The sequence below is a fragment of the Gymnoscopelus microlampas genome (assembly GCF_963454915.1).
Source record: "Gymnoscopelus microlampas genome assembly, chromosome: 15".
Lineage (NCBI taxonomy): Eukaryota > Metazoa > Chordata > Actinopteri > Myctophiformes > Myctophidae > Gymnoscopelus > Gymnoscopelus microlampas.
In genome coordinates, this window is record NC_139952.1 from 20804499 (window position 1) to 20818390 (window position 13892).

The 13892-nt window shown below is 45.0% G+C and overlaps 2 protein-coding genes across 2 annotated transcripts; both read right to left on the reverse strand.

The window, feature by feature from the left end:
- Positions 1-885: 885 nt before the first annotated feature.
- hoxa1a (homeobox A1a) lies at positions 886-3045 on the reverse strand. The gene is made up of 2 exons (XM_084080615.1): positions 2243-3045; positions 886-1344 (listed from the first exon to the last, which is right to left on the reverse strand). The coding sequence occupies exons 1-2, from the start codon at positions 2853-2855 to the stop codon at positions 962-964; spliced, it is 996 nt and encodes a 331-aa protein (XP_083936741.1). The 5' UTR covers positions 2856-3045; the 3' UTR covers positions 886-961.
- Positions 3046-8272: 5227 nt separating this feature from the next.
- On the reverse strand, positions 8273-11619 carry LOC311062300 (homeobox protein Hox-A2a). Its single transcript, XM_084081217.1, has 2 exons — positions 10074-11619; positions 8273-9402 (listed from the first exon to the last, which is right to left on the reverse strand). The coding sequence occupies exons 1-2, from the start codon at positions 10435-10437 to the stop codon at positions 8633-8635; spliced, it is 1134 nt and encodes a 377-aa protein (XP_083937343.1). The 5' UTR covers positions 10438-11619; the 3' UTR covers positions 8273-8632.
- Positions 11620-13892: the final 2273 nt, after the last annotated feature.

The following is a 13892-nucleotide window of genomic DNA, read 5'->3' on the forward strand; positions in this document are numbered from 1 at the left end:
ACTTGAGTCCAAACTATAAGAACAATTGAACATGGAATCATGCCTATTACACAGGTGGTTTTAACTCTCTCCATCCTCTCTCGTTCGTTCTCGCTCTCTCCCCAGTGTACATGCAACAGAAGTTGCCCCTCGACAACAAAAAAAACAAGCAAAACATTTTCTTACAGGTAAAAGCACTTTAATACACTTTAATTGACCCGTAGACGTCGCTTTCGATAAAACACCTTGCGTGATTAAATAGATAACAGCTAAAAAGCCTACACAGGTCATACATCCAAACTCCCAAACTGATAAAACTCAGCGTCCATCAATAACAACATGAAAGCTTTACGCATCATGCAGATCTCACACAGAAGACATTCAGACTGACACTCGCGACACACAGACACGCAGTGGGACACAGGGTGACGGCAAGGAGGTAGGACTAATCTAGGAATGCAGCTACCAACGATGACTGATATTATACGAGGATTTACTCGTTGATTGTGTGATGCGTAAAACACGCGACATCCAGTGCAATCAAGTTGGCCAAGTGGCCTTCATGCACAACTTTGGCACACGTGAGGTATTTGTTTCTTTGTGCAGGTCGTGAATTTGCAATGGCACATTCAGCAGCATTAGACAGGAAATATAGATATACCCTCGCTCACTATAGACAGCTCTGCGACATTTAACGTCAACGTTAATAGGACGAAAATGGACACACATTTTAGACAATGGCCGACAACTTTGGTCAGCTTATGGTATCCTTTTCCTATTCACAGAACACAATATAAAACAAAGCTATAGCCCCGGGAAAATCATTGTCCATATCATTGTCCATGTGTCAAAGCCCCAAATAGTGCATTGAGTGATCCCAAATGTCCAATTTACGGTAGCTGAACCCCATGTTATCCATCAATGACTTTAACATGGTCTTTGGCATTATACAGGCCTCCTGTGGTGTACAAACGATTAAGTATCAGTTCGAGGTGTATGGATCAGCCCCGCTGGCAGAGGAGCCCGTGGAGGACGCAGGAGACGGTGTGGACGGGGCCGAGAGAGACTTTTCTGACGCGGCATCGTCCATTTTCTCTTGACCTCCGTCTCCCGGGTCGGAGGCGGGGACTTTGGCCGGCAGCAGCCCCTCCTTCTCCCGCTTCTTCTGCTTCATCCTCCGGTTCTGGAACCAGATCTTCACCTGAGTCTCGTTCAGCTGCAGCGCCGCCGCGATCTCCACACGCCGCGCCCGCGTCAGGTACTTGTTGAAGTGGAACTCCTTCTCCAGTTCCGTCAGCTGCTTGGTGGTGAAATTGGTCCGCACTGTGTTTGGCTGACCACCATAGCCGTATTCCCCTGACCTCCCTGTGGATACAGTAAAGCTTCAGTTATAGGCTATATTGGTAACTCCATCTCATGACGTTTATTTTCGGCAAGCGACACCATCGTAGCCTACTGCTAAGCTTAATTTCTGTCGTGCGCTGAAAATGTGCCACTTTGGCGCACAGAAGTAAGGCTTTAATTTGACAAAACAACGGAACAATCTGAAGGCTTGGCACACAACTTTTACGCACTATATTTTAGTCATTTCTGAGTGCAGCCAGCAAGCATTACGCACAAGCAACTAGGCCCCACACCTTAACGCTACGTTATACTTAGTTGTCCGCCGGTGTCGCACACCTAAAATAACTGATCTTTTAAAGCTCACAACACCTTGCAGCATAGGGGTTGTGGGCTTGTAGGTCTACTATTTTATGTGAGCAAGCAACACGGTGCTCAACCATTCAGGCATCTCTCTAGGACGAAGGCGAAGGTAGAACATCCGCACACTGGTTTAAAGCTCCCAAAACTTATTGTATTAATGGCATGTTAATACAATACAATAATGTGCGGATTTTACCATCTCCTTGATTCTTGCCTTGATGTCCAGTACCTGGCCTAAATACAGGCACAAGATGTGCACACAATCTCTTCTGTGATCTCTCTAGGACACCAATGTGCCATGCCATGTTGTACCAGGCTATAGCCTATACTGCCTATCCTTGAAAACATTTTACATCAAAATCTGCTTCCTGTCAGTCCAATAAAAGTGCCTGCAACAAAGGCAGTGTAAGTGGTGTGCTTATAATATCTAAATTGAATCCAAATGTTGCACTGTTCCAGCTCTGTCAGTAGACAGACATGTCATGCACCTTTACACCAATAATGGTTATTACAGCATGGTGAGTGTTAATCCACCCCTCATCATCATAATGGCACCCACCTGTTTTAGGAGGATTCCGCTTGACTTTCATCCAGTCGAAGGTCTGAGCTGACGACGCGCCCTCGGACAGGGGGGAGCAACACGCCTCCAAGTGGGCCGCGTGCAGCGGCGACAGCGGGTTCGAGCACCCGGGGAAGGGGGGCAGGCTCGCCTGCTCGTGCCCGCCGCCGTAGGCACTGGCGTGAGCGTATTGAAGCTGGCCCAGGGGCGCGCCCCCGTAGCCCTGGCGGTGTTGAGAGACCATGGACGACGAGATGTTGCCGGAGTACATCAGCGGGCCGCACTGGGGGAAGCTCCCCGACTCGACCTCCTGGCTGAGGGCGTAATGGTTATAGTTGGCACAGAAGGTCTGGGGTCCATAGCTGGGGCTACAGGTCGCGTGGGCCCCATATGCGAGACCTAGGGAGCCCGCCGGAGACTGATAGGAACCCGGCTGGTGAGGAATGCTGTCTGGGGAAGCCCTGCTGGCCATGAAGCGGTCATCCGCCCCGCAGTTGTTCACAGTCACCGCGCACGACTGGAAAGTTGTAATCCCGTGGTCGGAGTGGAAAGCCCTGACAGAACACGAGCCACCGTCTCCGCTCATCACCGAGTAGTCTAGGAAACCGCTCATTGTAGCATTGTCTCAACGGCAGGACTGAGGGACCGTCCGTTCACAGACCCCTCTGATGACACATGCACTCTCTCTCTCTATCTATCTCTATCTCTCTCTTCTGTTACCCTGAGTGACCGTGCCAACATTTACCTATACACTGTCCTTATCACCGGAGAGAGAGAGGGGGGACAAGGGCCGATATCAATGAAGGGGGGGATGTCACGTGGGGCCGGGTCAGCCAGTGAGGCACTTGTCCCTATCCTCTTTAGCGGTGACAGATCAGTGTTTGAGAGGGTATTTAAATTCCAGGCGCTCGTCGATCAAGGTGACGCGCGTCGCCACTAATGTATTGGCCGAGCAAACAATGAGCTGGGAGGCAGACGGCGCTGGACAGCTCCGGGGTCGCATGGAAGAGATGAGGAGGAGAACGGCAAACAAACACCAGGCGTCATTCAGCTATAGCCTACTAGTCGCCTTGGAAAGGTTCACGTTTCACCTTTGCAACCTCTCCCCACGAGGACAACGACCTACTCTGACCCCAAGCCAGGTACCGTATTTGCGGAAGAAAAGGGGTGGACAAATAGAGAAATCGAGGAGTGTGTGTGTGTGTGTGTGTGTGTGTGTGTGTGTGTGTGTGTGTGTGTGTGTGTGTGTGTGTGTGTGTGTGTGTGTGTGTGTGTGTGTGTGTGTGTGTGTGTGTGTGTGTGTGTGTGTGTGTGTGTGTGCGTGTGTGCACAGCGCGCGCGCAGGGCTGCCGTCATGTCATGCACGGTACGGTAGTGTTATCGTTCCAAGAAGGGCAACAATCATTTTCACTGGGGTGGATGACAGTACAGAGATGTCGCATGCTGCTGACACGCCGGCTATATCAGCGCGTGCAACAGGGTCCAGACGATGCAACGGTGCTTCTCGCTTGAATACAGTGACATAGTCACTCAGTAAAATATTGATAATGCCTAACGACGATGAAAAAGACGTTTTATGGAAATCATTATCATGCCCATTGTGACCCCATCACAAGGTAACAGGGACCGGGTGATTGCTGTTCAGTATTCCTGGAAGGTCACAGGTGACATTATGACAAGACTATATACAAATCTATAAAATGGTATCATTCATTTGATCACTTATAAAGGTCATGGGGTCTGCCATATACTCTGATTTTACTCCTACACATTTTCATTACGCATGCACTGTGATCAAGTGATTTGATAACGGCATGGGCCAGTCTTGCAGCTATAATGTGCGCCCCATAGCCCAGGGCGAGGATGTGGGTTGATTATTGCGTTAAGTTCATCAAATAAAGCTGCTGGGGAAATTAATGGCCATGAAAAGCACTGTTGAAAAGACGGAGCTAAGAGTGCGCGTGGGAGGGCTGGGAGTGGACCCGCAGGCTCACAGAGAGTGCACACAGAAAGGAGAGGGGAGGGGAGGAGGCGAGAAGCCAGAGAATAGGGTGAACCGATGTGCGCCCCTAGTGGACGTATATGTCCTGAAGTCTGAGTCTTTTCTAATTTATTTATTTTTAATACAGAGATGTAAACATCCGGGGAAGTATACTGGAAGACACATTTGTCCATGCTGAGCATATTCCATGCAGCTCGAGATGTTTTTGAAAAGGTCAGCATTAAAAACTCTATTTCTATTATGTCTATAAATACTGGTCAGTTTAAATAGACTACCCAACATTCCTGTGAGATCGGATTTGTCTATCCAATATCTTAACTCCATAACTTGGAATTGTCTTTACCATGGTCAACTATCTATGCAATTAAATTAATACTTAAAGGATGACTTCACCCATTTTTGACCTATCTTCATATAATTGGTCCTCCTCACTAATGCTCATGATAAAATGGTACAATGTGTTTTTCTATTCAGTGTGTGTGTGTCTCATAGGAGGGCTGTGAACACTTCAGAAACCCACATACCAGAGAGATCATCATTAGGCAAGTTTTTAACAAGAATTTGTATTTTCATTTTTATTAACGCTAGAACAATGGCTTCCATTATAGCATGCTAACTTTCCAGGAATAGAAAGTCTGCCTTTTCTATTAGCTTGGATTCCCAATCGATGATGTCACTGGTAGGCGGGTTTCTGAACTGTCCACAGTCCTTCTCTGAGACGCAGACCGAATAGACAAAAAATGTGCCATATTATAATGAGTATTAGTGGGGACCAATTATATGAAGATAGGTTGAAAATGGATGAAGTCGTCCTTTAAGTATTAATTTAACTCTCTGAGTAAAAATTAACAACATGAACACAGCTTGCATTGCTAGGCATGTCATAACAGGTGAACATTGGCAAAAATAGGCAAATATTTGGTGAAAATCACAGATCTACAAGCTCACAACACACCATGAAGTACTGTGAGCTTGTAGATCGGCTAATTTTGGAGAAGAGATTTGGAGTAGAGGGGAAAAAGCAGGGGGCCAAGTATAGACTCCAGGAGGACCCCGGTCAACAAAATATAAATGATTTACGTAGTTAAAGGAGTACTTCACTTATTTTAAGCATCTTCATATAATTGGTCCTGACTATAATACTCATAAGATGATACCCTTTCTGTGTCTCAAAGGTGCTGTGGACAGTTCAGAAACCTGTCTATATCATCGGTGTGCTCCAAGCTAATAGAAAATACTATTTCTGGAAAGTTAGCATGAAATAGACGCCATTGTATTTGTATCATAAAACTTCATCTGAAATTATAACTAATGATTTCAACAGTAGGCAGGTTTCTCAATTGAGCCCACCTATAAGATGCAGAGCGAGTACAGAAAATGGTTATAATGAGCAGCAGTGACGACCAGTTTATGAATACATAGTTAAAAATGGGTAAAATGCTCCTTTAACACTCACAGTGTAGCTATAGTCACTTGTTTTCACTTTAACCTATATCAAAGGCAACTTGAAGATAACTTGGCTTTCCTTCCCACTTGATGAAACACCTGCCTGCAGCCTTAAAGTTTAGGAGATGCCTACATACACTGCTACACTGCAATCTCTTTTAGTTGGCTACCAGAGACTACAAACACATTCCTTATTTGTGCAATAGCAACCACCAAGAAACCAGAGCTCAATAAGCACTTACACTTGGATTCACAGGTCTTCTTCATCTGCCAGACCGTCGGGTTGCCACAGGAGTTACCGATGATACTAATTAAGGTTCTGTTCCATTTAGTGTAGCAGAGCCTTTCCAATGAGCCAACATGCACATTGCAGCGCCCCGACTCTGGCTGAACTGAATGGAACACGACCTTAATTAGTATCATTGGTAACATTGACACATTTAGCCTACATCAATATGGCTGCTGTGGAAATAGGCCTAATCATCAACTGGATGAACCTGGGTCCCCCAGCACACACAATATTCACATGGATGACCCATTTCTAAGTCAAAACTTGCCAAAAGTTGACATATTTGTATAACCTGGTTATGCAGTGTAAAATGTCTATATGTCTACAATGTCCTTTCTTCTAATTTAGCAAAGAAGAGCCTATCCTACTCACTAATGAAGAACTTGGAAAAAGCAGAGATGATGCAAGATTCACTCAAACGCCCCACCAGTGAAAAGCTATGCCCATGTGATCCCCCTCCCCCCCTGTCCGCAGCTGCCTCTGACTGCAACAGAGTGCGTGGGCGCACTGACTGAATCCCTTGCTGTCGAAAGTTTGCCAGGACTTGGAGGAGCTCCTTCGGCCTTTGTGTGAACACATGTGCGTAGAAAAGGCGCGTTGTCACGGAATGATTTTGTTACCGGCCCTCGGCAAGTTGTTTGGTTGTACAGCTCGACTACTACTGCCCCCCCCCCCCCCCCCCCCCCCCCCCCACACACACACACACACACACACACACACACACACACACACACACACACACACACACACACACACACACACACACACTGTCACACGCACTGTCACGCACGCACGCGCGCGCGCACACACACACACACACACACACACACACACACACACACACACACACACACACACACACACAAACACTTGACACACTCAGTCTCTGAGATCACATAGTGTAGCTATGAGTCAAGTCAGTCGATGGCCTAATTATGGCTTATGAGATTATTCAATAATAGCAATCGTCAGGACACAGCACACAACATTGAGATTATGAACTTCACGACAAGTTCCTGAATCGATCCAGAAGGGTTGGCTTCGCAACCGGTGGTTGTTTGCTATAAGTGGGGTAGCCTTGAGTCAGCTGTTCCATAGTTCCACAGACCAATAACAGATTTTACATAAATCAAAGCAAGTGTAATGCAATGGATCGAGATTATTCATAATGTCAGTCTGTTTATTCTCTCAATTAAATTCGTGAGATTTTATTCCAGTGTTACAAACTAATGTTATGAAAATCCAGAATTGACCTAACTCGGCATTAAATCAAGTCAGACCATGCTGTATGTTTCTCCACAGCAAGAGAGTTATTCCTAATAAATGTGAGTTTGTAAAATACTTGCAGCAGTCTGCTTCGAATTAGGCTACTCTTAACACAAGGGAAAGAGTGTAGCTTTAGCCTGGGCAGGCCGCTACTACTGCCGTGTTGTAGTCGTGCCAGATCCTTGTTTAAACAAGCTATAAAAATGAATTATTGCCAAACGCATGTAGAGCCTCTGCATTTTTTTGCCCTGGAATCGGGTGTCCCGTATGAAAATGTAAGTGGTGTTTTATTTGCGCACACAGCGTCACCATTGCTCTCTTTAATGTCCGTCTCATTCATGCCACGGATTGATTTATGAGCACTCGAAGGCAAACATGGCTCCGGTATTTGCCTTCACATGCACACAGCATTATAGAGACTGCTGCCATGATGTGAGGATCCTTGCTTGCTTAGGCTATTTGTTATCTCTCTCTATATCTAACTTTTCTTAAAGCCACTTCAAGTTTTCCCGAGTGACTTTTGGTCAGCAAAATTGTAGGCTAACGTTCTCTCCCAATTTAAATAAAACAAAACAAAGCGCAACAGGATTTCAAAAAACAAGTGTTGTTATTATTGGACTTATAATACACTGTTAATTAAGGAGTATAGTTGCATTTTAAAGTTTATGAAAGAATTAAACGTTTGGGTTCATTTGGGTTGATGTGAGTGAGCCATAACGCCGTTATGATTTATTGTTATCATTTCATAAAGGCTATTCACTTATCTTATAGCACGCTATTAAAGTTCAGCATTGTGTTCGAAATTAGCACAAATTCTAGAGTTAAAATCGTATTCCAATGAGATATTTTGAAAACCAAACTGCCCACTAAGTGGACAATTTATATTCATTGCCAACCTGTTGTCAGTATTTGCATAACGTCTTATCTACGTCCTAATTATTTTATTTAGCATATCTAAAGCATCAATAATTTAAATAAAAATAATATCTGTGAAAATACGAGAAATGACTCAGAAAACCAGAGAAACCATTGTAGCAAGTTAAATGTATTCTAACAAAAATATTCAAGACATTGGAAGCTATACAAAAATAAAAACGACCAGATTCCATATAGGCCTAATACTGTATAATTATTCATATACACTCATAATTTCCACTTCAAGAGATCAGTTTGTTATGGTAATTACAAGCCACGTTTGATAGGGTCTATTTTAATGATTTAATTCCATTCTTACCTTGAATTAACGGTCAAGTCAGATATCAATAGAATAAATGTGCCGAATATACAAATAACCACAAAATTAACATCAGAATTAATACCACCGTATCCTGACTTTCATTGTCCCGAATTGAAAAGAGAAAAAAAACGATATTTTGATTGTGTTCAATTAATAGTTCAGATGCTGTAGGTCGATTGTAGTTAGGGATTCTGAGAAAAAATAGAAGTTGTCCGCCGATATGTCCACGGGACTGTCCAGGGACTCTGACAAGCTAGGCGAGGCTGCATCGGAGAGCTGTAGGCAAGAATCCGAAGAGAATGCTTGGAAATCGTGTATAGAAACATCCAGGGTCGTGGGACTGTCACCATTGTCCGGGCCAGAGGCAGAGCCGGGCCCTATTGTTGACATGCAGCCCGGAACAGTAGGTGACGGGTTGGGGAAATGTTTCAGATTTTTGTCATTGCTGTTGAGCGGTGACACGGCAAAGCTCAGAGCCTCGCCATTGTGAGCCGCTGCATTCTGCAAATGCTGCTGCTGCGTGGAGCTCAGAGAGTTCTGCTGAAAGGAGCAGGTATCTCTCTCCAAAAGGGCCCCGCTCACAGGGTTGCAGCTCTGCTCGAACATGGAGTCCTCCTCCTCGTCGTCCTCCATGTCACTGTGGATGCCGTCCTCGGCGCCCGGCCCTTTCCCCTCGCCGCTGTGGTTCTCCTTGCTCTGGGTCTGACGCTTGTGCTTCATCCGCCGGTTCTGGAACCACACTTTGACCTGCCTCTCGGTGAGGTCCAGCAGGGCGGCTATCTCCACCCGCCTCGGTCTGCACAGATACTTGTTGAAGTGGAATTCCTTCTCCAGCTCCAGCAGCTGCGTGTTGGTGTACGCCGTCCTCAGTCGACGGGAACCCCCTCCTCCCCCACTGCTCTCCAGGATCTCAGGCGAGCCTGCGGACAGCACCAGACAACACACCACGGGGTTAAGATTAAATAAAAGCACATAGGAGTTACAATATTATCACACACACTAGACATGAATCCATAGCTTTGGGTTATGACACACCAGAGAACGCTTCTCAACACACTAGGCACTGCAGCAAAATGGCCGCTGAAGCTACAAGCATGTATGTAGTGTAGCCCACAGCTTTTATCCCCAAAAAAATCATTAGTGCATAATAAGGCTGCTTGACACATCAAATAGCGTACCATATCAGCCCAGTTGAAACCAAAACACAGCTAAGAGCATGCTATAAAGCCAGTGAGGTCTAGAGTAGTGTGGGCTACTAATGAATGCTCCAGCTGCCCTCCACGGCAACGGCACTCCATCACTCTTCATTACTGTCACACATCAAAACTCTGGCACGGCTCGGCGAGGAAGGGCAGCGTGGAAATCAAATAAATCATTTTACATTACGAAAGTTTGGCCAAACTTTTTTTCTCCGAGCATAACTATAGGAAACCGATGTTCATATCTAACTCGGTTATTACTGTGTAATAAGGCTATACAATTTAGCTGCAGCGCACTTAATAAGCACAATAGCTGTGTGTCGTGCTTAAAATTTCCTCTGTTTTGTATAAATATAAATGTCCCTGCTTTTAAAAAAATAAGCCCATTATACCTTTCGGGGAAAAGCACACGGGTCCATTGGAGATGGTGGTCGCGGTGGAAGTTGGCAGGTGATTCTTCTTGGAGGCTTTCTTCTCCCGCATCCAGGGGTATTCCGGGGGTAAGGAGGCTGTGGGCAGCGGGCTGCATCCATCGGGGCTGTGTCTAGGCCGGCTGTGCCGCGGATGGCTGCCCGGGTTGAGGCTGGGAATGGTCTGCTCAAAAGGAGGAGGAATCAGTGTCGGGCGTGAAAGCGTCGAGCTCTTGATTGATGAACTTTGAAATGAATCACCGACAGGGGGGAAAGATGTCAGGCACTCAGCAAGCGACGGCTGACTATTGATAAAACCGCTCTCTCGCTCGAATTCGTAATTCATCTCCGCTCCCTGAGAGCCGAGGAAAGTTTGCACGCGTATTTTTATAAACGTTGCGGCTCAGTGAGAAAGAGGGAGAAAAAATCATTAAAAAAATCTCCTGGTGGCGTTTTTTTTCTATTTCACTGATTACGGCCGTATGGGGACCGAGCTACTATTAAACTATTGAATTCATGGAGACAAGGTTGAAATTGGACCGAATTGCCTGTCACATGATTACTTCTGCCCAATGACAATTTGGGGTTTAATCAAAAGAAGCCACTGTCTCCCTGATTGATCCAAAAACTCTGGTGAAGAACGCCTCGCTCAGTGGGGACGGCTGTTTTTATTTACATCTTTGTCCGCTCAGTTTATCCTCCTCTCGCCTCCCAGTCCACTCCACTAAGCTACAGAATGTGTTTTTAGTATGGCTGACGCTCTCTATTACAGGGAAGTAGCTATAGCCTACGGTGCACTCCTCTTTCTCGTATTGTTTGAGAATGTCAGTCGTGAACGCCCCCACCGTGCACACACACATCACGCCAGTAGCCTAGCTTCATGCTATGCCTGCGGTCATTAGCCAAGTTACTTATTCATATAGGCGAGACTCGAGCTGATGAAAAAAAAAGAAACCTACACACACACACACACACACACACATGCACCCACACACACTCACAACCGGAAAACTGATGTTGAAAGCACTTGACAGAAGCAAAGCACAACAATCCAATGTGCTCTGTATCTGTGACCCATGGGCTGCTCACTGTATGACTGTGCTGTTCAGGCAATGTACCATACACTACAATATGTAATGCATATGAAAGCTTCACGACATCACAGTGAGATGCAATATAGGCATCACTTGTGCTGCAAGTGGTTCCTGCAGAATAATATCCCCTTCAGTAGAAATGTTGCTGGTATGTGGGATATATGACACGAATGGTGCAAAATGCAACGACCATTCTAACCATAATATTCACAGAGATGTATAAAGTAGCCAATTAAACAGAATGACTGACATTTAGGCTATATATTTCCATATGGCTAATAGGCTAGCATACACAGTGTTGCATTTGGCTACTTGAAAACAGCCTATACGTTAAGATATTAATATAGCTAATATTAACCCTTAGCACTCCCTTGATTAAAATAACGGTAATTCACGCCAACACACAGACATACACATGCAAAAAGACAAACACATGCACAATCTCACGCACACACACACACACACACACACACACACACACACACACACACACACACACACACACACACACACACACACACACACACACACACACACACACACACACACACACACACCAACAACAACAACACAGCACAACACACACGCGCACGATTCATCTTCCCACAATCATTTGATCCAAGCTGCAATTAAAACATTCGATCAGGGAATGCAAGACTCCTGCAACAGCCACATTCACCTCCACAAAAAAAATCACCCAATTATCTCAATATGGTTAATCCAACGATTTTTAAGTTTAGGCAGGCCACAGCAGAAGCTATTCGCGATTGATGAGTGGTCAGACAAAAAAAACTATAGACTTTATGCTGATTCAGTCGTTGCATAAGGTATTTTCAATAAAAAAAATGTGCAGTGCAATGAAACAAACACCACTGTCATTATAATTGGTCATTTGCAACGAATCTAACGGAGTTCTAACGCAGATGGAAATGTCTATTGACTGGGTCTTCCCCACAGTGTTTGGTTTCATTGCCTTCCAGAATAATCTGTGAAAGCCACATTTGGGATGTTTTTCGTCAAGCCAGTGTGTGCATGTTGTATTTTCACCCCCCTAAAAAATGGAATAGTGAGTGAGAGAGTGGTGGAAGAGAAGTGGTAGGCCTCGCTCAGTTTATTGCTTATACACCAAACAAAGAGTCCTGGAAGCCTGCGCGCGATCAATCTTACTCGCCAAAAGGTCTGACAGCTCGGTGCCCTCAGAACACATTTAAGGCTCCTAACTCTCCCCCGGATCAAATGCAGCCAGGAAGTAGAGAGAAACACTGGTCACTCAGATTATGGCCAGTTTCTGTTCGCAGTCGTAGCCGGGCTGTCGCTGGAGGGACGTGTTTTAAAAAGATAAATAAGAAGAGAGGCGATTTCCTTAACGAGAGAGCGAAATTGCGCAAACGGTGAGTAGGGGCTGAGCGGCGCATATTCCATCGTTTATTTTCCTCATCATGGTCCCTGCGTTTGAGCTTTTTAGGCAACACAATTATTTTCGTTTTGATAAACATACACATTTTTGAGGTGAGTGTGTGGTATAGGACAGGGCTGCTAGGGGGAAAGATGGATGGCTTTTTGGAATTATGCACAGGCTTTGTGTGCAAGGAATGGAGTGGGTGGCAGTATTCTGTGGAGCCCAGCCTGTCCACTTGTCTTTACAGGAGGATTGATTTAAGAGCACTTTCCCACGGATGGAAATGCAATGAAGGAAATAATAAGCTTTCTATTTCAGCTAAAAAACGTTATATTTATGTGCTACCTGTGTATGCCACATATGGGTCAAATCAGTGTCTCACATTGTGTGTGCGCGCGTGTGTGCGTGTGTGTGTGTGTGTGTGTGTGTGTGTGTGTGTGTGTGTGTGTGTGTGTGTGTGTGTGTGTGTGTGTGTGTGTGTGTGTGTGTGTGTGTGTGTGTGTGTGTGTGTGCGTGCGTGCGTGTGTGCGTGCGTGCGTGCGTGTTTTGGATCCAGAATTGCCCAGTAGTCTACACGAGCCTTTCTACACAGCCACACCACACCATGGTTCAATTGTTCTAGGTTCCCCTGCTAGCCATATGTCAGGGCTAGTAATGTCCATGCCCTGTAATATCAATCATATTCAGATGAAAACGATACACGGTGCAGCACACTAGTGTTATCAAATAATACTGCTATCACTTAAAGATAATATATAACTAGTAAACATGATCAGATGTTTCACTCGTCTGATGTACAGTGATAAAGAGGAAGAGAGAGAGAGAGAGAGAGAGAGAGAGAGAGAGAGAGAGAAGATAACATTAGCAAGAAAGGCATTGGTGTTTTTAACAACGTGAGAAACGTCCAGAACAAAGCAAACACATTATGACTTATAGCCTATACTCCCACCTATTTCTTGGGCGTTAAATGAAGAAAATATTGTGATCGTCGTTTACAATGCCAAAGTGGACTGATACAAATATAAATGTACGCATTTTGAAATTTAAAAACGTATTTAAAGAGGTGGGCCACATTTCTTATCAGCAGCTGCTTTGCTTCTTAAAAGCAGCCTATAAAATAGAAAAACATATGACCTGCAATGCTTTTAGTTGTGGCGTGTTTATGCATTAGTGCATTATTTTATTTTATTTTTTTACAATTGAAGCATTCACGTTCACTGCCTTTAAGCTGCCATCCGCAAATACTTGAAGGACCATGAACCCCGTTATGATTATTGTAGCCTACATTCTGTGGAAAGTGCCGGGAGT

Excerpts from the sequence above, each read along its gene's own strand:
- hoxa1a (XM_084080615.1), bottom strand. The coding sequence starts at position 2,855 with ATGAGCGGTTTCCTAGACTACTCGGTGATGAGCGGAGACGGTGGCTCG. Across the intron at positions 1,345-2,242 it reads GCGGAATCCTCCTAAAACAG|GGAGGTCAGGGGAATACGGC; the intron begins GTGGGTGCCATT and ends CTGTATCCACAG.
- LOC311062300 (XM_084081217.1), bottom strand. The coding sequence starts at position 10,437 with ATGAATTACGAATTCGAGCGAGAGAGCGGTTTTATCAATAGTCAGCCG. Across the intron at positions 9,403-10,073 it reads CGTGTGCTTTTCCCCGAAAG|GCTCGCCTGAGATCCTGGAG; the intron begins GTATAATGGGCT and ends TGCTGTCCGCAG.